Raw genomic sequence first — 25,638 nt, 5'->3', positions numbered from 1 at the left:
TGATTAATCAGTGGTTATCGCCATTTTTTAATTTTTTTAATTTGAAATTTCTAAAACATGAACAATTTTAGCTACTTTTTGACAAATATTATTCAATTTTTTTTTGTGTGCACCATGAAAGACGACAGTAACAAGTCACATTCAATGAAACAGTTGAGTAAATTTAGTATAGAGTGTTATTGTGTCATGGGGAAAAAAATAAAAATATATATATATATTTACATTCAATTAACAATACCCTAATATTTATTAGATTTAGAAAACAATTACTCTTTAAATAATTTTTCAGTAAACATTTGCAGGGTCATTTGGACAATGAATGGATTTGGCTGGTAGTTTTTTTTTAACAAACGCAGTATTTTCAAAAATCTAAAATATTGGTGGGTCTGCACGTATGGATTTTGGTGTGGAATGTTTGTTTTCTTAATTTATTTTAAGTGTATTTTATAGAATGAATGCAAAATGAATGTTTGAAATAGCACGATAATAAACGAATAATAGCTAACCAATGACATTATCACAGTATCCACACACTACTCAGAGGCACGGAAATCACAACACCGCCCCCAAAACACAGGCCAAGGAATGGCTGTATTTCTTAACACATTTGACTACTACATTATGGCAAGTGCTACATTTCATCTACTCGTTGCCACGACAACAACGTGACACAACGCCAGGCACTTCTTCATAGCCAGTACATCTTGTCACTGAGTTTCTCGTATTTGCCATAATTCATGTTGTAAGCCTGAAAAAATGAAGCGACTCCGGGCTACTTTGCTCTTTAGCTATCTCTGGTTCACTTTTTCACATATTTTGAATTTGTCATGTCCTGCACGGTCGTCAAGGCACCCAGCTGGTCCCGCCCCTTGACACCGGCTGAGACACATTGACTTGATTGCGTGTGGGATACTTTATCGCTCCTTTTGGGACTGCCCGTTGACAGACCATTGCTTAACTTGAGGAAAAACCTGTTCTTGCCCGTTTGTTCTTAGTAAATGCCTAGTTTGCGATTTTGATTGCCTTTAAGCCTGTTTTTTGTCTTTGGTCCCTGCGTGTTGGACAACTTTTATTTTCTAAAATAAAGTGACGGATCGTACTCGCAAAATGAGTTCACACTTCCAGCCTCCTGGTCCGTTCCTTGACAGAATTGTCTTTATTGTCATTTATATCAACGCATGGTTTGTTCTGTACGGACAGAGCACATGACTAACCCGAGGAGCGGTTTGTATCTATGTATATTTATGTATTTTCATAACCTCTTATCCTCCTTGTTTTATAACCTAATCTTCTCTGTTCCTTTATCTTCTTGTTTTTTTTTTTTTACTTCACTGTGAATGTGTGAAACTGGAGTGTCATGCCCAATTTCGTTGTCACAATATGTTAACCCATTTTGTAACAATGACAATAAAGGTCTATTCTATTCCGTTCTATATTGGGTAGGCGTGATTGTGTGCAGCACTGTGATAGGCTCCTCTATACTCTCAGTCAAACAACGGGCAGAAGTCCATGTGTTCACACGGCCCCTCTCCCCCAGACAAACTGGCGGAGCGCAGCGACAGATGAACGAGTATTTTTGCGGCTTGTTGAAATGAAATGAAAATCTTCAATGAATTTAGGCTCAGAGGAAAGTCACAAGGCTGCAAGGAGATGGTGATCACCAGCGGGTGCTGTGCGGATTATTATCAGAGGCGATTTGGGCGGCATCCGGGAAAAGGCATGAGCAAGGCTGCTGTTCCGGCCTATTGCTAAGCGCGAGGTTAACAGTTCTCCTAAGCAACCATTTCAACCTTGCATCTTACCAACACCTGGTCCATTAGCCATGAAACAGATAACCTGGAGCTACAAACCGTGGGAAAACGCTACATTCAGAGTTTCAATTATCGCGGGTGGTTCTGGTGTCATGATTCCCGACTGAGCGCAGCTGCGGCGGCTGATTGGTGGACACTCTCTTTTTAAACCCGTGGCTTCCTCTTGGAAGCCGTCAGATGGTTGCCTTCAGCTCAGTAAGCCCTTTCGTCTGACTCCGTTCCTGCCCTGCTTTTTTCTGCCTGATCTTTGTTGCCAACCTGTTTCCGGACCTGACTACGCCCCGTTCTGCCTGCCTGTTACCTGACCTGTTCCGCCCCGTTACCTGCCTGCCTCCTGCTACTGACCTCGCTTACGAACTCGACACCGCCACTTCCGCGTTCCTGCCACCTGTTGCCTGTGTTCGTCGATCTGCGGATCGTGCAAGCAAGCCTTTCTCTCTTTCTCTTATCAAAAAAAACTGAGAAAACAAGCGCTATTGGGTCCCGTCTCCGTTCCTGGCCTGTGACATCTGGTCCCCATTAACCACGAACACCGAGAGAGCTCTGTGCTTATATAAAGTATATTGAACTGTCTTGAATTATTAACATCAAACCAAATGGATAATAAAAAAAAATCTGACTACCGTAAATGGGCAGCTTTATGTTGTGAAAAACGAAACACTTTGCTTAGTCTTTGTATTTTAAAGTAGGTCGCTATGACAAATCAGTTTTCATTCAAAATAATTGCTAAAAATAGCAGCTAGAATTGTGCTTTTTTTCATCCATGCCATCTGTATGCCATTTTTTTAAGAGTGAAATGACAGAAGTTGCTCTCATATTAAGTTTGCACGTCTCTTTCATTTTCCCTCGGATCCAATATCTCATCTCATTAGCTGCACCGCTTATCCTCAGTAGGGTCGCGGGGGTGCTGGAGCCCATCCCAGCAATCATTGGGCAGTGGGCAGGGGACACCCCGGACGGGTTGCCAGCCAATCGCAGGGCACACGGGGACAGACAACTCGCTCGCTCAGTCAGCCGGGTCATTTGGATTTCGTAGTAAAAAAAATATTTTAGTGTAGTTCACTGAATCTATTTGACCCTACTTCCATGAATTACACGGATAAAAACATCGTATGTCACAGTTGCCATGGCGCCCAATTGGCCCAGCCCGTATGGCGCCAGCTGCGGCTCGTTGACAGATTGGCTTTCTGTCCATTTAAACCCAGTGCTCTCACTCTTCGTCAACGAACCTCTGCCCCGCAAGACGTGGGTTTTGACTCGGTGCTGTTTCCTGTTGGTATTCCCTGTCCGTCATTGTTCCCGTTTATTTTTTTCTGGATTTTTTCTAAAATTTTCCTTCTTTTTTTCTCTTCCTTTTGTTTCTTTTTTTCTCAGCTTTTCACTACTTTTTCATTTTGGTATTTTTTTCTTTTTTGTTCCATTCCCCCCTTCCTTTAAGTTATTTTGTGCATAATTTTACATAATATTTGGTCATGTTGGGATTAAAGAAGCAAAAACAACCTGAAGAGCCGTTTAGGACCCAAAAGAGCCGGTTCGCTTTAGTGAGCCGAGCCGATGAAGCCGGTTCTCGACAAACTCTACTGACTTTAGTCAACTTCGTTCTACTCCGACTCGACTTCAAAATACAGCATTTAGGACACAACGTCAGGGGACCCCGTGTATTTTTACCTTCATGCACTGTAACTTTGACTTAAGTCGCTTCTTAATTAGTCATTTTGAGCCCTGATTTTTGTGCGCTGGCTAGATTTTCTTGTGCGCCGAGAATGGGCGAGCACGCGTGCAGCTTAGAGGGAACACTGGTTGTAACTCAAAAGTTTTTTTCTCATCTCATCTCTCATCTCATTAGCTGCACCGCTTATCCTCAGTAGGGTCGCGGGGGTGCTGGAGCCCATCCCAGCAATCATCGGGCAGTGGGCAGGGGACACCCCGAACTGGTTGCCAGCCAATCGCAGGGCACACAGGGACAGACAACTCGCTCACTCATTCACACCTAGGGACAATTTGGACCGGCCAATTCACCTGAAATGCATGTCTTTGGAATGTGGGAGGAAACCAGAGTGCCCGGAGGAAACCCACGCAAGCACGGGGAGAACATACAAACTCCGCACAGTAAGTCCGGTAGCTGGATTCGAACCCACACAGGAGGTTCCCAAGACCTTTGAACTGTGCCGCGCACGCGCTAACCACTGCCCCGCCGTGCTGCCAAAAGTTTTTCTATTTTATTTTTTTTAAATAACTCATTTTGTCTCCTCATCTTACCTTAGATTCGGACCAACCAGCGCAAAGAAGCATCGGGCACAAGCCAAGGAGGAATCCACTGCAAGCACTTCATGAGGGTGATCTGGTAACTGTCAATGAATTACTTCACTAATCTTTTTTTATGTTAAATTACTCTTAAAGCTTTTTGCTTTTTTTGTTGACCCACCATAGCCTCTGCACACTCACTATATGTTACCAATGTCAATCCTAACTTTTTACAAACTACAACAAAGTGATCCTATAAGCAAAGATTTTCCTATGCCCTAATTTGCTAAAAATGCCGTTTTAATCATCACAGTTAATTGGTAATACAAAGCAGTTATCACTTCAGCTTTTTCAGTTCATATATTCTTCGTGGTTTGCTGTCCCGCCATAGTTGTAAAGCCTTCTCAAGGTCCAATCCATTATCATTCTCCTCATAGCGTAACCAGAATATAATTTAGTCCATTTTGGCTGAAAAGTCCTTTTCTAGCTAGGGGTATTCTTTTGTTAATTTTCTTTCGTCAAATCGTTCGCTTCAACACGCGTGTTTTCCTTGCCTCCGCGATCTTCCGAAGGATTTCTCCGCCGTTTTTTCGTGCCGGAATTATTGCCGTTGTTATCACTTTCTGCATTATGTTTCGACTTATTACTGACCCTGAAGAAATTTCCAATTTTGTGTTGATGTTCACCTTAAATCGATGACAACCACCACAACAATGACGTCATCTCGAAGCAACGAGATCTCGTTTGCCGAGATCGGCGTGTAGACGAAAACTCGAACCGCGAGACCAAAACAACAATGGCGGATTTGCCTGACGAAAAGTTTGGAATGCCGTAAATCTTTGTCAAAAAATGATAATGACAATTTCGTGTCGAAAAAGTTGCATCCCGGGGACGCACGTTGATTTGAGACTATGCGTCCCCAGCAAAAATGAGCCGTCTAGGACGCAGGGACGTGGGCAAACGAGAACACTGCCTCTATATCTCTCTATCGTTCTAATTCTCTATCTCTATCACCCAATATATTTTATGGGCCAATATATATCTGTACCTCTGTACCTGATATCTCTGAATATCTATAATTCAAATGATCAATCTATCTTTGTCTTATTTATATATCAATCTATCATTATGTGTTCATACATTATATTTGTTTTCCCATTTATCGCAGTATTTATTTTATTTACACATGTTTAAGTAAGAAGTTGAGTTAAGGCAGATGTGTCAAACAGACGGCCTGCGGGCCAGATCAGGCCCGCTAAGGGATTGAATCCGGCCCGCGAGACAACACTCAAAGAAGCGCAAGAGTAAAATGAGCTGCAGGTTGAAATATGTCAACTTGATGTTGCGAAAGCCAGGTGCCTCTCACAAAGATGCTGTACTTATATATTTCTTTCTCTCTCTTTCCTCCCTTTTTCTCTTTCTTTCACTGTCCCTTTTTTCTTTCTTTGTTCCTTTGTCTCTTTCTGTGTCTTTTTACCTTATTTTGCTTTCCTTTTCTCTTTCTCTTGCTTTCCATTTCGCTCTTTCTCCCCTTCTCTTTTTTCTTCTTTTCTCTCCTCTCTTTCTACTTTTCTTTGGATTTCTATCTTTTGCTCTTTCTTTCCCATTCTCTCACTATTTCTCTTTTTATCATCTCTTTTGTTTCTCACATTCTCTCTTTCTTTTTCTTTGTCCCACCCTCTCCTTTTCCCTCCCTCTTTCTCTTATTTCTTTATCTCTTTTTCTTTCTCTTTAATCTACTAGTCCGGCCCCTGACAGAATGTTTGTTCTATCGTGTGGCCCCCGAGTTCAAATGAGTTTGACACCACTGAGTTAAGGCTACAATCATGATCACTTGATTATCAATCATGTTGATAAATTGATTTCAATATATATTTTTGCAAAATAATGCGAAGCGGCAGCACGGCGGCGCAGTGGTTAGCGCGTGTGCGGCACAGTTGTAAGGTCTTGGGAACCTCCTGCGTGGGTTCAAATCCAGCTCCAGACTTCCTGTGCGGAGTTTGTATGTTCCCCCCGTGCTTGTGTGGGTTTCCTCCGGGCACTCCGGTTTCCTCCCACATTTCAAAAACATGCATTTCAGGTGAATTGGCCGGTCCAAATTGTCCCCAGGTGTGAATGAGCGAGCGAGTTGTCTGTCCCTGTGTGCCCTGCGGTTGTCTGGCAACCAGTTCAGGGTGTCCCCTGCCCACTGCCCGATGATTGCTGGGATGGGCTCCAGCACCCCCGCGACCCTACTGAGGATAAGCGGTGCAGCTAATGAGATGAAAATGCAAAGTAAAGAAGCTGTGAAAACATGTCTTATCCCTTTGCTTCTTAAATGTAACCTAAAGTTGTTGTACTTCACAGCGTGAGTTTTGCGTTTTACGTATCAGTCCTGCTGTTTTTCTCCAGTGCGTTTGCTGGCGGAGATTTAGCTCCCTCTACTAATCGCGAGCATTTCTCGCCCAGAACATCTCGTGCTCACACGGTGGGTCCAGCTGCTCGAGTGTCTTTTTGGATTCAAGAAATACAAGAAAAGTGATACCTTGCAAAACCTCTTCCCGGATTTGAAAACAATTCAATCTTTGTGTGACAACATTTTTTCTTTTATTAGTTTGAAAGTTGCTACAGTTGGACCTCATGCTGAGAACAGCATATTTTTGTAATGCTACTGGTGAAATTCCATTATGTTATGCTGGAAAGGTTTATGATCACTCCATACCAGCAATTAGAGGTTTTGTTTGGTGTCTAAAAAAATAAGTGGCCTTTTTATGCTTTCTGCAATTCTTCAATGTCTTCTTTCCATTTAGAAATGCGTGTTAAGTTCTATCCTACGTTTACATTTTGGAATGGAAACATTCATTCATTCTGGTTGATGGTTAAAACCTAAACTAGTGACCAAAGTTCACTCACTCACTTCATTTGACCTGTGAAAAGTGATGGGTCCCGGGGACTAACATGCTCAAAAATCTATGGGTCCCAACGGAGATCTATGGGTCCCCAAAATTTAGTGTGCTCCATGCCCTTACAAACTGACGTATTTTCCCTTAAGTACAAAAAAAATCTTCTTTTTTTTTCAAACATTTTTATTTATGTAGTTTAACATGTTATATTTTAGATGTGTTTCCTTGTATCATCTCATCTCATCTCATTAGCTTCACCGCTTATCCTCAGTAGGGTCGCGGGGGTGCTGGAGCCCATCCTAGCAATCATCGGGCAGTGGGCAGGGGACACCCTGAACTGGTTGCCAGCCAATCGCAGGGCACAAGGGGACAGACAACTCACTCGCTCAGTCACACCTAGGGACAATTTGGACCGGCCAATTCACCTGAAATGCATGTTTTTATATATGTTAATGAACATTTTGTTGTTTGACACTGAGTTGCTCGACATGAATGAGGTTTATTATTAAAAAAAAGTTCAAAAATGAAGTCGCTCGGACGTTCACTGTAGAAGGAAAAAATACATGCAGATAGAATTAAGTAGAATAATACATTTTCTTATTCAAATTATGAATTCATTTTCTGCATTCAATTATTGTTGGTAATATACGGATTAAAAGGGATCACCACAAACCTGTCTTTTTTCATTTTCTCATTTTATACTTCCTTTTTTTCTTGACTTCTTTATACAACATACCGTAAATTCCGGACTATAAGCCGCTACTTTTTTCCCAAACGTTCAACCCTGCGGCTTATTCAGTGATGCGGCCAATTTATGTCATTTCTCTAACGGCCGCTAGCGGCGCTCGAGTACAAAAGGTAAGATTTAGACTGCAACTTCTTAGCTTGTGCACAAATTAAATTAGCGTAGACATATCCTCATCATGCAAATTGCAAAAAGAAAGGCACATGACGCAGCTTTCAAGCTAAACGCAATCGAGCAGTCCGATAAAGAAGGAAACAGAGCTACCGCACATAAACTTTACTTTGCGAGCGTGATGCTAGCGTGTTTGTGAATAAGGGAGCGTGGGGCGGCGTCTATATGACCTAGTCTCTTTCCCATACTGGGGAAGACGATTTCGATGACGTCAATTATAAGGAGGAAGATGAGGACGGTTAACCGTGCTAACTGCAAGTACGGTATGTTTTCTTAACAGAGCTGATTACTGTGTTGCGAGCGTGTTGCTAGTAGCATTTTGCTACCCTTCACAGGCACGGTTTGGGATGAAAGTTATAATATTATTATTAAAGCTTTGAAAACTCTCGATGTACCGTCTTTCTTTGTAAATATGTGTAACCATGTATAATATGTATTTGCAACTCTATATTTTTGTAATGTATTTATTTTAGAAACCTATTCTGATATGTTTTGTACGAGCAAATGAGAAAGAAGGGGCGGGGCAAACGCGGGCTGACGGGAAGTGGAGTAAAGGTGGGACGTGTTTGTGGACGCGGCCGACAACAGTGGATATATATTTTTTCCACCCTTACCTTTGGAAATATACACTTTTTTCCTTGCATTACTTTTAACGGGCACCCGGACTCTGCAGGTCCGCATTAAATCTCAAGTACCGGTATCATTTTCCGTTCATTTTGCCGGCTGTGTTTTTTGGACTGTATCGGGTATGGGTTAATTTCGTGTTTTTATTGCGTTGTTTCAATGCGGGCGCGTGCGGCTTGTGTTTGTACAAAAATTGGTTTTCCTCCCGAAATGTGGTGGGTGCGGCTCATAATCAGGTGCGCTCCATAGTCCGGAATTTACGGTAATCATTTGTAATATAATGCATCGAAGCAAGTGAGCCATTTGAGAGCCGGCTCTCTTTAATGAGTTGAGCCGAAAAAGCCGTTTTTTTAAAAAGAAATGGACTTTCACTATACAACTCAAACTGGAGATCGGCGTGCAGACGAAAACTCGAACCGCGAGACCAAAACAACAATGGCGGATCTGCCTCACGAAAAGTTTGGAGTGCAGTAAATCTTAAAAAATGATAGTGACAATTTTGTGTCAAAAAAGTTGCTTCCTGGGGACGCACGTTGATTTGACTCGATGCGTCCCCAGAAAAATGATGCGTCTAGGACGCAGGGACGCGGGCAAACCGGAACACTGAATCAGTGACAGTTTTGACTGGCCAATGGACATTCCCAGCATATTTTTTTGTACATGAGAGGAAATTGTTGTGTGTGCATTTATTCACAAACAACGAGGGAAAATATTTTCATGTGTGGCATTAAATAAGTTAAGTAGTTAGGTTTAATAGATAAGAGAAGGCAGTTTCACACCAGAACCAACTCACCAAGCTATACAAACTCAACACTGTCCTCGAGCGGCCAGGGAGACAATTCGGTTTTCATTTATTAACGGTACATGATGAAATTTTTGACCACTAGGCGTCACTCTATCATATAAAAAGTCCTACAAAGCAGAAGGAAGAAGAACCAACTACAGAGAGTCCGGTGACTAAACAGTAGCTCTTTCCTTCAATTTAGCAGGCCAGCCTTTTTAGCCTAGCCTTGTCGGGATGTTCTCCTGCACGCTATTTCTACCAGCCGAGTAAATATATTTCTTCCTTCTTCTTTTCTTCTCTCGTTACCAAACTAAAATTAAGCAACCTTTTTAACATTTTTGTCATTAATATTGAGTGCCCTGCGATTGGCTGGCAACCAGTTCAGGGTGTCTCCTGCCCACTGCCCGATGATTGCTGGGATGGGCTCCAGCAGCCCCGCGACCCTACTGAGGATAAGCGGTGCAGCTAATGAGATGAGATTAATATTGAGTCAGTCTAACCCCTGTTAAAATAGGTCCACTAGATCCTAATGGACTATTTTTAAGCTAACTGGTTTTAGAGCATTGCTTTACTCCAGTGACAGTATAAAAAGAACGCATCAAACAAAGATGTGCATACGGAAACTGACATTTGAAAACTCTGTTTAGTTTCGCCCGAGTGAAAGTAAGTTTTGACTGATCCAGAGAATTATCCGAATCTCCTTAATGTCTCTTGCTTGTGGTTGGCTTTCTCATGCCAATCACTGAAGCTCATGTACCGTATTTTCCACACTATAAGGCGCACCGGGTTATAGGGCGCACCCCCAAAAAATAGTTTTAGGTCCTATATTTTCCATACATAAGGCGCACCGGATTATAAGGCGCTACAATGGGAACGTCGACAAACAGTCGGATAGTTTAGTCCAACGTATTACCCCCTTGCTTGCAAAGAAGCAAATACGTGTCAGACATGTACGGAAACATCGTATGTACGATGTCACCAATCACTCAAACGCATCGTTCCAAATATCATTCGGAAGGTTAAAGTCTTGGGATTCAAGAAATGCCAAACATGTCTTAGTTTCCATTTTATTTTTTGCTGGCCACTGCGTGGACAGCAAAGTCAGAATTTTATTGTGCAGGGAAACAGGGTTCTTTACTGTGCATATGACAATAAACACTTTGAATTGAATTGAATTTAAAAATAGACTCATCACAGAAACATCAAGATCGTTCTAAAACAAGATACCGGGAAAATATAAAGCCGCATAGCTCACCTAAGTTCTCTTGCAGCCATCACGTTCAATAATGATACGTAACCATGGTCTTCTTATAACCGTGAGTGTAGTAAATCCAGGAGAGTCAAATATTTACAAATACAGAATAGTAAAAAAATGTTTTCTCTATGCTGTAGTGCACAGGTGTCAAAGAGGCGGCCCGCGGGCCGGATCAGGCCCGCTAAGGGATTGAATCTGGCCCGCGAGACAACACTCAGAGAAGCGCAAGAGAAAAACAAGCTGCAGGTTGAAATATGTCCTCTTGATGTTGCCAAAGCCAGGTGCCTCGAACAAAGACATTGTACTTGTGTTTCTTTCTCTCACTCCCTCTCTCTCTTTCTTTTCCACCCTGTTTCCTCCACTCTGTCTCTGTCTCTTTCACTCTCTATGTCTGTTTTTCTCTTCCTTTATTGCTCTTTGTCTCTTTCTCTCTCTGTGTCTTTTTAACTTCTTTTGCTCTAACTTCCTTTTTTCCTTTTTCTCTTTCTCTCTTCATACCCTTCGCGCTTTCTTTTCTCTTTTCTCTCCTTCTGTCTTTCTATTTCTCTTTGGATTTCTTTCTTCCTCTCCCTTTCTTTACTCCCTCTCTCACGACTTTTTATCTTTTGTTTCTCACGCTCCCTCCCTCTCTCTCTTTTTCTTTCTTTGTCCCGCCCTCTCTCCTTTTCCCTCTCTCACTCATATTTCTTTATCTTTCTTTTTCTTTCTCTTTAATCTAATAGTTCGGCCCCCGACAGAACGTTTGTTCTATCGTGTGGCCTAACTTCCTTTTTTACTTTTCTCTCTTTTCTCTTTCTCTCTTCCTACCTTTGCGCTTTCTTTTCTCTTTTCCCCTCTTCTGTTTTTCTATTTCTTTTTGGATTTCTTTCTTCCTCTCCCTTTCTTTTCCCCCTCTCTCACGACTTTTAATCTTTTGTTTCTCACGCTCTCTCCATCTCTCCCTTTTTTCTTTCTTTGTCCCGCCCTCTCTCCTTTTCCCTCCCTCTGTCTCTTACTTTTTATCTCTTTTTCTTTCTCTTTAATCTACAAGTCCGGCCCCCGACAGAATGTTTGTTCTACCGTGTGGCCCCCGAGTTGAAATGAGTTTGACACCCCTGCCGTAGTGCAACCCAACGTGTGATTCACATTCATCTTTTTCGGCCAATTGCAGGCTTTGTTTCGCCCCTTTAGCCTATGCGAGCCTGTAAATGATAAAAAGGATCCGCCCCCATTACCTCCGAATAACTTTAGCCAATAGTGATCGATTCAAATGATGATTGACACATTGGTTAGCCAATGAAACGCCGGTAAATAAATCCCAGCATACACCGCGGACTACTTGGCGTTCGGGGGAAAATCGAGTCGGCGGCTGCTGCATTAGTTGCAAGACTTTGTGACTTAATATTGATCCATAAATAAGCCGCACTGTATTATAAGGCGCATGGTCAGCTTTTGAAAAAAATAAAGGCTTTTAGGTGCGCCTTATAGTGCGGAAAATACGGTACTTAAAACTGGGGGAAAAAGGAAAAACATCTTTGTTGTATTAGCGCAGTGACATATATTAATCCGCTAGCCTTGGCAGTATCTCGTCGCAGACCATTAAGAACTCAGCAGCTTTACTGAGGGATTAAATTGTAAAGAGAAAGAGGGGGGAAAAAAAAAGACCCGAGAAGAATTTGACTTTTGGATGTTAGCTATAGGTCTCACAGTCATGCTGATATGACTCATATATTTTCTTTTTAGGCTCTCATCTATCTTCAAGTCAAGTGTCTTCGAAAACCATCTCCCATATATTTATTATTGGAAACAGTTGGCTTATTTTTTTAAAACTTGTACAGCCAAATCCATAATGTCAATAACAGTTGGAGGTCTCCCAGTGCATGTTGTGGTCAATGGGGTCGATGTTGTATTTCAATGTTAAGAACACGTAATAAAAAACAAATGTCTTTACATCTCAAATTCTGGAATCCAAGGACGTGATGTACTGAGCCATCTCCTGAGACGCTTTCGGATGTCTGCATCAAAAAAGAAAAATATGGCGTTGATTTCTATAGTGTTTAACTGCCTCAGCGACTTCCTTCTGTTTTTCATTGTTGCGTAGGAATCTCATCGGATGCCTTCTTTACTTGCATCTTGCAGCCATAGATAATTCATCACAGATTATATCTTGTGCATTGAATATAAATTAAAAACCCTAAGGCAGGGGTGTCAAACTCATTTTAACTCGGGGGCCACACGAAAGAACAAACATTCTGTCGGGGGCCGGACTAGTAGATTCAAGAGAAAGAAAAAGAGAGATAAAGACAAAAGAGGGAGGGAAAAGGAGAGAGGGCGGGACAAAGAAAGAAAAAGAGAGAGAGGGAGAGAGTGTGAGAAAGAGATAGAGTCGCGAGAGAGGGAGAAAAAAAAAGGGAGAGGAAGAAAGAAATCCAAAGAGAAATAGAAAGACAGAAGGAGAGAACGGGAAAAAAAAGCGTAAAGGGTAGGAAGAGAGAAAAAGAAAAGAGAGAAAAGGAAAAAAGGTAGTTAGAGCAGAAGAGGTTAAAAAGACACACAGAGAGAAAGAGACAAAGAGCAACCAAGGAAGAGAAAAAGAGAGACACAGAGAGTGAAAGAGACAGAGACAGAGAGTGGGAGAAAAGGGGTGGAAAAAAAAGAGAGAGAGAGAGACAGCGTGAGAAACAAGAGATAAAGAGTTGCAAGAGAGGGAGAAAAGAAAGGGAGAGGAAGAAAGAAATCCTAGGAGAAATAGAGAGACAGAAGGAGAGAACAGAGAAAAAAAAGCGCAAAGGGTAGGAAGAAAGAAAAAGAAAAGAGAGAAAAGGAAAAAGGAAGTTAGAGCAGAAGAGGTTAAAAAGACACAGAGAGAGAAAGAGACAAAGAGCAACGAAGGAAGAGAAAAAGAGAGACACAGAGAGTGAAAGAGACAGAGAGTGGGAGAAAAGGGGTGGAAAAAAGAGAGAGAGGGAGAGAGAGAAATGAATACAAGTACAGTGTCTTTGTTCGAGGAGCCTAGCTTTGGCAACATCAAGTTGACATATTTCAACCTGCCGCTTGTTTTTCTCTGGCGCTTCTCTGAGTGTTGTCTCGCGGGCCGGATTCAATCCCTTAGTGGGCCTGATCCGGCCCGCGGGCCGCCTCTTTGACACATGTGCCCTAAGGCGTGCCTGACATAAAGAGAACATTGTGGCTGCTTTCTAAATATGTTTTCAGTTAAGGATCCCTGTGAAAAGGACAAACGTATAGGAGATAAATCATCCCTGGCAGGTTTGATTGACTTGTAGCGTTTTGTTTGCTTCTTTGTGCTCGGGAGGGAAAAAAAATAAAGAATAACACTTGCACAATCCAAATAGAATGAGCTTTAAACAGGGTTGGGTAGGGTTACTTTAACTTGATTACCGTATTTTCCGCACTATAAGGCGCACCGGGTTATAGGGCGCACCCCGAAAAAACAGTTTTTGGTCCTATTTTTGACATACATAAGACGCACCGGATTATAAGGCGCTACAATGGGAACGTGGACAAAACAGTCAGATAGTTCATTCCCAAAGCTTGCAAAGACGCAAATACGTGCCGAGAACACGTGCGGATGCGGTGTCCGTACGATGTCACTCAAATGCATCGTTCCATCATTCGGAAGGTTCAAGTCTTGGGATTCAAGAAATGCCAACCATTCCTTAGTTTCTATTTTCGCTCGCAACTTTACTGTGCATATGACAATAAACACTTGGAATTGAGTTTAATTTAAAAATAGACACTCCATTCCATCCATCATCTGCACCGCTTATCACGGAAACATCGAGTTCAGTCTGAAACAAGATAAAGGGAAAATATATAGCCGGAGTAGCTCACCGAAGTCGTTGTGTTCATAATAATGTGCAACCAATGTCCTCTTATATCCGTGAGTGTTTTAAATCCAGGAGAAAAAAATATTTACAAATACAGAATAGTAAAAAATGCTCCCTATGCCGTCAACCCAACGTACTATACACATTCATCTTTTTCGGCCAATTGCAGGCTTTGTTTTGCCGTTTAAGCCAATGCCAGCCTGTAAATGATAAAAAGGATCCGCCCCCTTTACCTCTGAATGACTTAAGCCAATAGTGATCGATTCAAATGATGATTGACACATTGGTTAGCCAATGAAACGCCGGTAAATAAATCCCAGCATACACCGCGTACTACTTGGCGTTCGGGGGAAAATCTAGTCGGCGGCTGCAAGTTAGTTGGAAGACTTTGCAAATTAATGTTGATCCATAAATAAGGCGCACTGTATTTATAAGGCGCATGGTCAGCTTTTGAAAAAAATAAAGGCTTTTACGTGCGCCTTATAGTGCGGAAAATACGGTATATATTTTTCCCACCCTTACCTTTGGAAATATAGACTTTTTTTCCTTGGATTAATTTCAACGGGTACCCGGACTCTGCAGGTCTGCATCAAATGTCAAGTACCGGTATAATTTCTGTTCACTTTGCCGGCTGTGGTTTTGCTAACTGTGTACTTTGTATTCAGTTACAATCGCAGGACTCAAAGCCGGGTTTGGGCTAAATTTGTGATTGTGATTGTGTTACATGTTTTAATGTGGGCGCATGCAGCTTAAATACAGATGCGGCTTGTGTAAGTACAAAATCGGTTATCCTCTTAAAATATGGTGGGTGCGGCTTATAATCAGGTGCGCTCTATAGTCCGGGATTTACGGTACATGGAACGGCAAAAATGATGTTGGAAAGCTGTTTGGATTTATTTTCATTTTGTTTCTGTCGCATTTTATGTTCGTTTTGCCGGAGATCAAAGAGATCAAAGCCAGGAGAGAAAGCTTACCACGTGTTGTGAGTCATCATTTTATTCATATATAGTTTCTTTTGTCTTTTATTAGCATATTTGCTATTGGAGTCATCCAAAAGTAATTGAAAGTAATCAAGTTAAAGTAACCCTACCCAACCCTGGCTTTAAACCCTGGAGCTATTTTTTTTTTCACAAATTCATTACATCCCTTCATTGGATGACTTGTCCGACCAGATGCCTGAAGAGAAATAAACTCAGCAGTAAAATAATTTCTATACATGATGAAGCTGGTGCGGTGCCAAACTTGCATGTGTCATAAATGTTAGCTAAAAGGCCCAACATGACCTTCGCTGTCCTTAGAGTGCACCTTTGTGCCCACGGGGTCGCGGGGGTGCTGGAGCCAATCCCAGCCATCCTCATGCAGTGGGCAGGGGACACCCTCAACTGGTTGCCAGCCAATCGCAGGGCACATAGGGACAGACAACTCACTCGCTCAGTCACACCTAGGGACAATTTGGTTTTGGCCAATTAACCTGAAATGCATGTTAATTAATGACATGCACGGGGAGAACATGCAAACTCCACACAGGAGGTTCGATCTCATGACCTCAGACCTGTGCTGCACACGCGCTCATTACTGCGCCACCGTGCTGCCCTATTTATTCATTCATTTATTTAAATTTATTTATTAAATGATCCATTATACATTGAAACCAAAGAACAAATATTATTTACAGGCTGAACAAATAAATGTACTATGCTTTAAAAATGGTCATTGTTATTATTATTTTTTTTTTTTCAAATAACTTCTGTACTGTTTAATCAATAATTTAAAAAAAAAACTTCTTGCTGCTATATTGCACTACTGATTCAGGACATGTAAAATTATGCACAAAATGACTTAAAGGAAGGGGGAATAGAACCAAAAAGAAAAAAATACCAAAATGAAAAAGTAGTGAAAAGCTGAGAAAAAAAGGGAAGAGAAAAAAGAAGGAAAATTTCAGAAAAAAGTCAAAAAAAAAAAGAAAATGTAGGAAAAAAGTAAACGGAGAACAAAAAGAAAAAAGTAAGAGCTAGGAAAAAATAAACACAATGAGATTTTTTTAAAGGAATTAAAAACGAATAGAAAAAAACAGGAAAAAAGAAGAAAAAGTTTGTGTTGCATTCAAATAATTTCCAATGATACCAAGTCAATCTTGTTGCCAACATTGTTACTTCCACTAAAAAATGTGATTAAATACAGTTGAGTATCGTGCAACCGACTCAATAAGCCCCCAAAAATGTTAGTATTATGCCACAAAAGATATTACGAAAAAGAAATGGAAATCTAATAAAAGAATTTTTGTAAAAACAAATGACGTTTGTAGGCCGTACAGCCTTTGCAATAATACATTAGTCAATTCCTTCAAAAGTGAATTTTTTTTGCATTGCCGGAAACTCAGCAAAATGTAACGTGATGTCAAGTTTTGGACATGTTTGATAATGACTCAGTTGCCACACTTGGGATTGCTGTTGCTCACTGTTGTTTCAAGCGTTGCCCACCGACTTTGTGTGAACGCTCAGACCCGTAAGGAAAATTACAGGGAACGTTACTCACGTCACAATCTGGTTGCAAACAATGTTAATCGTCTTCTTAATCATTGAACTTGTTAATCGTTGCACAATAATTATTCATTACACTGTTATTGTGTAAATTTTGTGTAAATTATAACTATAACCTTATCCTCCTTGTTTTATAACTTTGTCTTCTCTGTTCCTTTATCTTCTGTTTTTTTTTACCTCACTGTGAATGTGTGAAACTGGAGTGTCATGCCCAATTTCGTTGTCACAATATGTTAACCCATTTTGTAACAATGACAATAAAGGTCTATTCTATTCTATTCTATATGTACAATATAATTCATCTTGGTTCACTTTATGTACGAAAAACATACGACAAAAGACTATTGTTTCGGGTGCATCTCGTAATCCGATGCGTCTTATAGTGCGGAAAATGCGGTACGTCCTAAATATAACTGTTTTTTTGTTCCATTGTAGGTAGAGTCAACTGTGCAAACCATCCATCAAGGCCGACGTGAGTCTCTAGAAGAAGCCTGTCGCTCCTACACCCGTAAACGTCGAGTTCTTATACCCGAAGACCTAAAGCACATTATTGTAGATGACCAGCACGGTTTACTGTACTGCTACGTCCCCAAAGTGGCCTGCACCAACTGGAAGCGAGTACTCATGGTCCTAACCGGTGCCGCCGGATCCCGTCAAGACCCTTTGGATATACCGGCGAACGAGGCCCACGTCTCAGGAAACCTGCACGCCTTGTCCGAATACTCCCCTTCCCAGATCAACCGACGCCTCCGCTCCTACTTGAAGTTCGTCTTCGTGCGGGAGCCTTTCGAACGGCTCGTGTCCGCCTACAGAAACAAATTCACCCGGAGCTACAACACGGCATTTCATAAACGATACGGCACCAAGATAGTGCGCCGACACAGGGCCAACCCTCAGCCGGAAGCTCTGGAGAAAGGCCACGACGTCTCCTTCGAGGAGTTTGTGTATTATCTGGTGGACCCGGCCACCCAGATCGAGGAACCCTTCAACGAGCACTGGGAACGGGTGCACTCGCTGTGCCACCCTTGCCTTATCCACTACGACGTGGTGGGCAAGTACGAGACGCTGGAGCAGGACTCCAGCTATGTGCTGCGATTGGCGGGAGTGGAGGACAAGGTCAGGTTCCCAACCTCCTCGAAGAGCGCCAGGACTACGGGAGACATGACTGCAAAGTTCTTTCTGAACATCAGCCCCTTCTATCAGAAGAAATTGTTTAACCTCTTTCGCATGGACTTCCTGCTGTTTAACTACTCGATGCCAGCATACCTCAAGTTTTGAAAAATTGCGGCATTTTGGTTGACATCTGTTAATGATGGGATAGGACAGTAACAGTAATGAATTTACAACCTCACTTACAGTAAAATCCCATAAATAACATTTTCCTAAGGCCAGACCCCTCGGATGGGTCTGGCCTTGATGCGGCGAGGGGGCTTGCGTGTTCCAGTGACCCTGGAGAGCGATACCGTCGGGAGCTTGCTCCTGGTAGGGTCGCCCATGGCGGGCCGGTCTCCGGGGTAGGTTCCAGACAAACAAAGACCCCAGCGTGTTGGTACGCTGTGAGGTGGCAGCCCCACCAACCGACTATCCTGCGGAGGGCTAACAACTCACCCAGGAGAAACCCCCTTTGTTATGAAACTTTGTTATTTTCCTAAGAGATTGTTTAAATATCCGACGGGAAATAGAAAGGACTCAATTGCAGCCTAGAAAAGGGCTGCCAAACATAATGTGATAAAACCTGAAAACCATTTTTAATTTAAAGGTTAAATCCGCTTTAAAACTTGAATGAGTTAAAGCCACGTAAAACCTTCAACTTAAACTTTAAGGCTGCTTTAAAGGCAAGGCAAGGCACGTTTATTTGTATAGCACAATTCATACACAAGGCCATTCAAAGTGCTTTACAGAAATGGCAAAGAGACAGGTTGAAAACACTCAATTACAGTTAAAACATAGAAGAAAAAGACATTGAAAAGTTTTAAATTGCATTAAAACCACAGAAAAAAGATAATAAAATCAATGAATTAAAATAAAGTAAAAGCGAAGAGTGCAGATAGAACCCTTTCAGTCAATGCACAGTTGGACAGAGCTGTTTTCAGCCTGGACTTAAACACTGTCGGAGTAGACGCCTGTCTGAGGTCATCAGGAAGACTATTCCAGAGTTTAGCTGCATGGAACTGAACCACAGCTTCACCCTGTTTAGTCCTGGCTCTGGGCACCAGCAGAAGGCCTGTCCCTGAGGTTCTCAGGGTCCGAGATGGTTCATATGGGACCAGCGTGTCACAGATGTACTTTGGTGCTAGACCATGAAGAGACTTATACACCAGCAGAGCTGTTTTAAAGTCTATTCTCTGAGCGACAGGAAGTCAGTGCAGAGACCTGAGCACAGGACTGATATGGTTGTACTTCCTGGTTCTAGTCAGGACTCGATCAGCAGCGTCCTGGATGTTCTGCAGCTGTCTTACAGCCCGTTTAGAAAGTCCAGTCAGAAGGCCGTTACAGTAGTCTAACCTGCTAGAGATTAATGCGTGAATAAGTTTCTCTAAGTCTGGTTTGGACAGTAAACCTTTGATTCTGACAATGTTTTTGAGATGGTAAAAGGCTGATGATGTTATGGATTTAATGTGGCTGTTAAAGTTTAGGTCTGAGTCCATTATTACCCTGAGATTTCTAACCTGATTTTTAGCTTTTAAACTAAGTGATTCCAGATGACTGATGACACTTGCTCTGGGGAATTTGTGGGCCATAAAACAATGACTTCAGTCTTGTCTGAGTTGAGTTGGAGAGAGTTGTTTTGCATCCACAAAGTGATCTGTTGGAGGCAGTGACAGAGTGAGTTCACGGGCCCATGTTCACCTGCTGTCAGCGAGATGTAAATCTGAGTGTCATAGTTATGGTAGGACACGTTATTACTGCGTGTTAACTGCCCCAGGGGCAGCATGTAAAAATTGAACAAGAGGGGTCCCAGAATGGACCCCTGGGGGACCCCACAGGTCACTGCCAATTGGTCTGACGTATAGTCTTCGATCTGAACAAAATACTTCCTGTCCTCGCTAACCACTCGGCCGCCGTGCCGCCCACTTTAAAAACATGTTCACAGTAATCATCCATCCATCCATTATCTGCACCGCTTATCCTCAGTAGGGGCGCGGGGGTGCTGGAGCCCTTCCCAGCTATCTTCAGGAAGTGGGCGGGGGACACCATGACTGCTTGCCAGCCAATCGCAGGGCACACAGGGACAGACAACTCACTCGCTCAGTCACACCTAGGGACCATTTGGACCGGCCAATTCACCTGAAATGCATGTTTTTGGATTGTGGGAGAAAAACCGGAGTACCCAGAGAAAAACCCACGCAAGCACGGGGAGAACATACAAACTCTGCACAGGAAGTCCGGTAGCTGGATTTGAACCCACACAGGAGGTTCCCGAGACCTTAGAACTGTGCTGCACACGCCCCAACCACCGCGCCGACGTGCACGAAAGTATATATTATAGTAATACTAATGACATTTATCTCACATTCAAAAAATATACAGTAAACAACTATTATTTAAAACTGGAGAGGAATTTTTGGGGACTACCGTATTTTCCGCACTATATGGCGCACCATGTTATAAGGCGCACCTTCAATGAATGATATATTTTAAAACTTATGCCATACATAAGACGCACCCCATTATAAGGCGCTATAAGTGCATGCTGGTTTAAGATCAGGTAATTGTGCAATTTTGTAATTGTAATCCTGTGCAGTCCTTCGAGACATTTTTGGGATTAAGGGCTATTTACGGTAAATAAATGTGACGACTTGACTACAGTAGAGAATGTAGTTACTTTATGCAACCTCTAGATGTTGCCACGCTCAAGGGAATGTCAACAAAATATTCAAAAAGGTCAAACTTTATTAACAAACAAGCTTTCCACAACTCCATTCACTCCCAAAATAAATAAACAGCCGTTTTATTATTTTCTCTGAGGTAAAGCATTTTCGTGACACATCTTTGAACAACATCGACATATCATTTTATTTTTTGTCCATTTAGTCAACACGCAAAGAAAAAAACGTCTGATACTGTTATTTTAAATGAAACGTTAGTGAAATCGCAATAAAGTGACACTCGTAATGTGCAAAAACAACGAGTGCAAAGCAATAACATAATAACTGTAAAATGTAAAACGTAAACACACAAAAGAAAAACAAAGATCACTCTATAAGCTCCTCATCGACGAATCCCTCGAATTCTTCTTCTGCTGTGTTCGAATTGACCATATCTCAGTGAATGGGCCATCCAACACGTCCGGTGTTTTTGTGCCAGCGCTGTTGCCTTCATACGTATAGTTATCGTACTGACACTTCTGCTTGCCGCTCTTTGTTGAACAACCCACTGTTCAAGTGTCTCCTCTAACTCTGGCCATCTTGCTTTATTGCCACGGAAACTTTGTTGAGTTTTCCTTACTTGGCGGAGCTTATCTTCATCCTTTCTCCACTTCCGTACCATCGATTCATTTAAGTTTAACTCTCTCGCTGCCGCTCTATTGCCGTGTTGTGCTGCGTGACTGATCGCTTTGAGTTTAAACTCGGCGTTGTACGCGTGTCTCTTAACAGGAGCCATTTTTTATACAAATGCACGTATGAAAGAGAATCTCTCTCTCTCTCTCTCTCTCTCTCTCGCTCTCTCTCTCTCTCTGTCAAACGTGACATTCTGAATAATTCTGCGTTTGTTTAAGGTAAATTGTGCTTTACATCTTCACCAGTCATAACCCTGGATTCAGACAAATACTGTATTTGTTGAATATGAATTAAGCAGTTTAATGGGGTAGCCATTTTGCCACTTAGTAAACAAATACAACACGAGCCCCGGCAACTACCAATCGTTTAATATTTCCCAGTATGCACAGCGCGAAAAATGGAGTCGGCGGCTGTTTCTCGTAGTTGCGAGACCTTGCGAATTTAATATTGAGCCATATATAAGGCGCACTGTGTTATAAGGCGCATGGTCAGCTTTTGAAAAAAAACAAGACTTTTAGGTGCGCCTTATAGTGCGGAAAATACGGTAATTGTTTAATATGGGTATGTGCAATGTTCCCTCTAAGCTGCGTGTGTGCGCAATCGCGCACTACCCAGAGCTTTTCCGCGCAAAAGAAAATCTAGCCAGCTCACAAAAATCACGGCTTGAAATTGCTAATTAAGAAGCCAATTAAGTCAAAGTTACAGTGAAATGAAAATGAAATGAAATGATCTGCATTGATATAGCGCTTTTCAAGTCAAGGCTTCCCAAAGCGCTTTACAATGTGCTCCACATTTCCCATTAGCGGCCTTGTATTGCAGCCATGTAAGGCGCTAACCTGCTTATGGGGGGTATTAGGGGTTCAGTGTCTTACCCAAGGACACTTCAACATGTAACACGGATGAGCTGGGATTCGAACTGGGTTCCCTTGATCCCAAGACGAGCGCTCTACTTCCTGAGCTACTGCCGCCCCCAGTGCATGAAGGTAAAAATACAAGGGTTCCCCTGACGTGTTCTAAATGCGGTATTTGGAAGTCAAGGTCGAAGTAGAACGAAGTTGAGTAAAGTCAGTAGAGTTTTTCGAGAATCGGCTACTTCGGCTCAGCTCACTATAAAGAACCGGCTCTTTCGGGTCCTAAACGGCTCTTCAGGTGGTTTTTGCTTCTTTCATCCCTATATGACCAAATATTATGTACAATTATGCAGAAAATGACTTGAAGGAAGGGGGAATAGAACAAAAAAGAAAAAATACCAAAATGAAAAAGTAGTAAAAAGCTGAGAAAAAAATGAAACAAAAGATAGAAAAAAAAGACGGAAAAATTCAGAAAAAAAGCCAGAAAAAAAGAAAAGTAAGAAACAAAGGAAAAAAAAAGGAAATAGAAAACAAAAATGAAATAGTAACAGCTCGGGAAAAAATAAACACAAAGAGATTTATTTTAAAGGAATTTTTAAAAAATAGAAAAAAAACAGGAAAAAAAGAAGAAAAAGTGTGTGTTGCATTCAAATAATTTCCAATGATATCAAGTGAATCTTGTTGCCAACATTGTACTTCCACTAAAAAATGCGATTAAATACAATTGTGTATCGTGCAACCGACTAAATAAGCCCCCAAAAATGTTAGTATTATGCGACAAAAAAAAAAAGGAATTTTTTTAAAAGAATTGTAAAAAAAAAATGACGTTTGTAGGCCGTACAAGCTTTGCTATAGTACATGAGTCAATTCATTCAAAAGTGAAAAATAATTTTGCATTGCCGGAAACTCCGCAAAATGTAACTTGATGTCAAGTTTTGGACATGTTTGATAATGACTCAGTTGCCACGCTTGGGATTGCCGTTGCTCACTGTTGTTTCAAGCGTTGCTCACCGAATTTGTGTGAACGCTCAGACCCGTAAGGAAAATGACAGGGAACATTGTGTATGTGTTATTTATGGGATTTAACGGTTCTTCCTTCATTTGTACAGCTTACAAGGCAAACAAGGTAAAATTGGGTTCAATTTTTCTCTCACTGTAAACAGTTATCAAGTGAATACTAGTCTTTGATTGTGAAAACGATTTTTTTTTCAAAATTGGATGAGGATTTCTTGTTTTCAGTTCGCACACGAAATGTGATTTCTCTGTTGGGCGATATTTCAAAACACAATGAATGTTTCTGATCGCATTTGGACAGTGAATGTCTCGCATGTGCCTTTTGACGCTCAAACTTCAGTTCACCCCGGAGAAAAAAAATAATATAAATGTGCCTGTGTTTCATTTGATACTCTTATTACCATTTTTTTTAATTTATTGTGCTATTTCTGACCGAATTGCATCTTGCGAGCCTCCCAAAAATGTTGACGCAATGTTCGAATAAATGTCAATAAGAAACAGTTTATTTCATTGAATATTAGACACTAAAGCATTGCATTCAGAAAGGACGATACTAGACCTCCAGGGTTGGGTAGGGTTACTTTAACTGGATTACTTTCAATGACTTTTGGATTACTCCAATACTAAATATGCTAATAAAAGACAAAAGAAACTAAATATGAATAAAATGACTCCATTTTGTGCAGGCTTGGGGAGTAACGGAATACATGCAACGGCAAAAATTATGTTGGCAAGCTGTTTGGATTTCTTTTCATTGTTTCTGTGGCATTTTATGTTCGTTTTGCCGGAGATCAAAGAGATCAAAGCCAGGAGAGAAAGCTTACCACGTGTTGTGAGTCATCATTTTATTAATATTTAGTTTCTCATCTCATTAGCCGTACCGCTTATCCTCATTAGGGTCGCAGGTGGGGCTGGAGCCCATCCCAGCCATCTCCGGGCATTGGGCAGGGGACACCCTGAACTGGTTGCCAGCCAATCGCAGGGCACACAGGGACAGACAACGCGCTCGCTCATTCACACCTAGGGACAATTTGGACCGGCCAATTCACCTGAAATGCATGTTTTTGGAACGTGGGAGGAAACCGGCGTGCCCGGAGGAAACCCACGCAAGCACGGGGAGAACATACAAACTCCGCACTAGGGTGGTCCTTATTTTTCGACTTTTAAAATTTCATGCTCTGACCCCTTGAATATGTTCCAATATATACAAAACGTAATTAGGCAAAGTTTCAACAAAATCAAAGGATATTTAGAGGTCGCTCAAGGCCTCTGAAATTTTGGTATGAAAAATAAGGATTTTTCGCACTTTATATCAGACCTAGTGTACAAAGTTATTTGTAACTTTTCTTGTGTTACAATTATAAGCAATGGACTGAAATTGGATGTTCTAAAACGCCGTACACATAGGGTTAAGATTTCCGTTTTTTCTCGAAAATTGCCAAAATTTTACCATTTTGGGAAATTTCAAAGTCGTTGAGCTACCTCTAAATATTATCCAAATTGCTCAAAATTGCACACAGTGTGTTTTTATCGATATAAGAACATATGCGGGGGGTCAGAGCCCAATATTTCAAAAAAAAAAATTTCGACCCCCATTAAGGACCACCCTACTCCGCACAGGAAGTCTGGAGCTGGAGTTGAACCCACGCAGGAGGTTCCCAAGACATGAACTGTGCCACACACGCGCTAACCACTGCGCCCCCGTGCTGCGTATTTAATTTATTTTGTCTTTTATTAGCATATTTGCTATTGGAGTCATCCAAAAGTAATTGAAAGTAATCCAGTTAAAGTAACCCTACCCAACCCTGTAGACATTTTACACATAGAGTTAAATTATAAATGTATGTTCTTAAGTGGAAACGTCAAATGGCAAAAAGTATGCTTTGTGCTTACAGTGACTGAGACTGAAAATGTATATTAGTTCACAAAGAAAGAAAAAGAGAGAGAGGGAGAGCGTGAGAAACAAAAGAGACAAAAAGAGAAGGTTTCTTCATTTTCCTCATGTTGAGGTTTTTTGAGTTTTTTCTTGCCCTCACGTTGGTTCCAGATCAGGGGATGGTGTAATAATAGTCTTAAAAAAATAGTCCCTTAGCGTGCATGATCTGGTAGATTAAAGAGAAAGAAAAAGAGAGATAAAGAACTAAGAGAGAGAGGGAGAGAGGGCGGGACAAAGAAAGAGAAAGGGAGAGAGCGTGAGAAACAAGAGATTTCTTCATTTTCCTCATGTTGAAGTTTTTTGAGTTTTTCCTTGCCTTCATGTTGGTTCCAGATCAGGGGATGGTGTAATAATAGTCCTTGCAATAACCTGTGAAGCCCTTTGAGACTCTTTGTGATTAAGGGCGTCACAAATAAAAATGACTTGACTTGACTAGAAGTCATGAGAGAGGG

General features: G+C 41.6%; 1 protein-coding gene across 2 annotated transcripts in view; it reads left to right on the top strand.

The window, feature by feature from the left end:
- Positions 1-20,452, top strand: part of LOC148364857 (carbohydrate sulfotransferase 11-like) — a 35,801-nt gene extending 15,349 nt beyond the window's left edge. The window contains exons 2-3 of one of the 2 annotated variants that reach the window (XM_088339059.1): positions 4,076-4,155; positions 17,319-20,452. In XM_088339059.1, the coding sequence (XP_088195185.1) occupies positions 4,076-4,155; positions 17,319-18,161 (923 nt within the window). In that variant the 3' untranslated portion in view covers positions 18,162-20,452. Of the gene's footprint in view, positions 1-4,075; positions 4,162-17,318 lie in introns of both variants that reach the window. The other variant, XM_088339058.1, reaches the window with a different exon arrangement.
- The last annotated feature ends 5,186 nt before the right edge of the window (positions 20,453-25,638 follow it).

This window comes from Urocampus carinirostris, chromosome 6 (assembly GCF_059441175.1).
Source record: "Urocampus carinirostris isolate Australia breed hairy pipefish chromosome 6, RoL_Ucar_1.0, whole genome shotgun sequence".
Taxonomy (NCBI): Eukaryota; Metazoa; Chordata; class Actinopteri; order Syngnathiformes; family Syngnathidae; genus Urocampus; species Urocampus carinirostris.
This window is presented reverse-complemented; position numbering and strand designations above follow the sequence as displayed.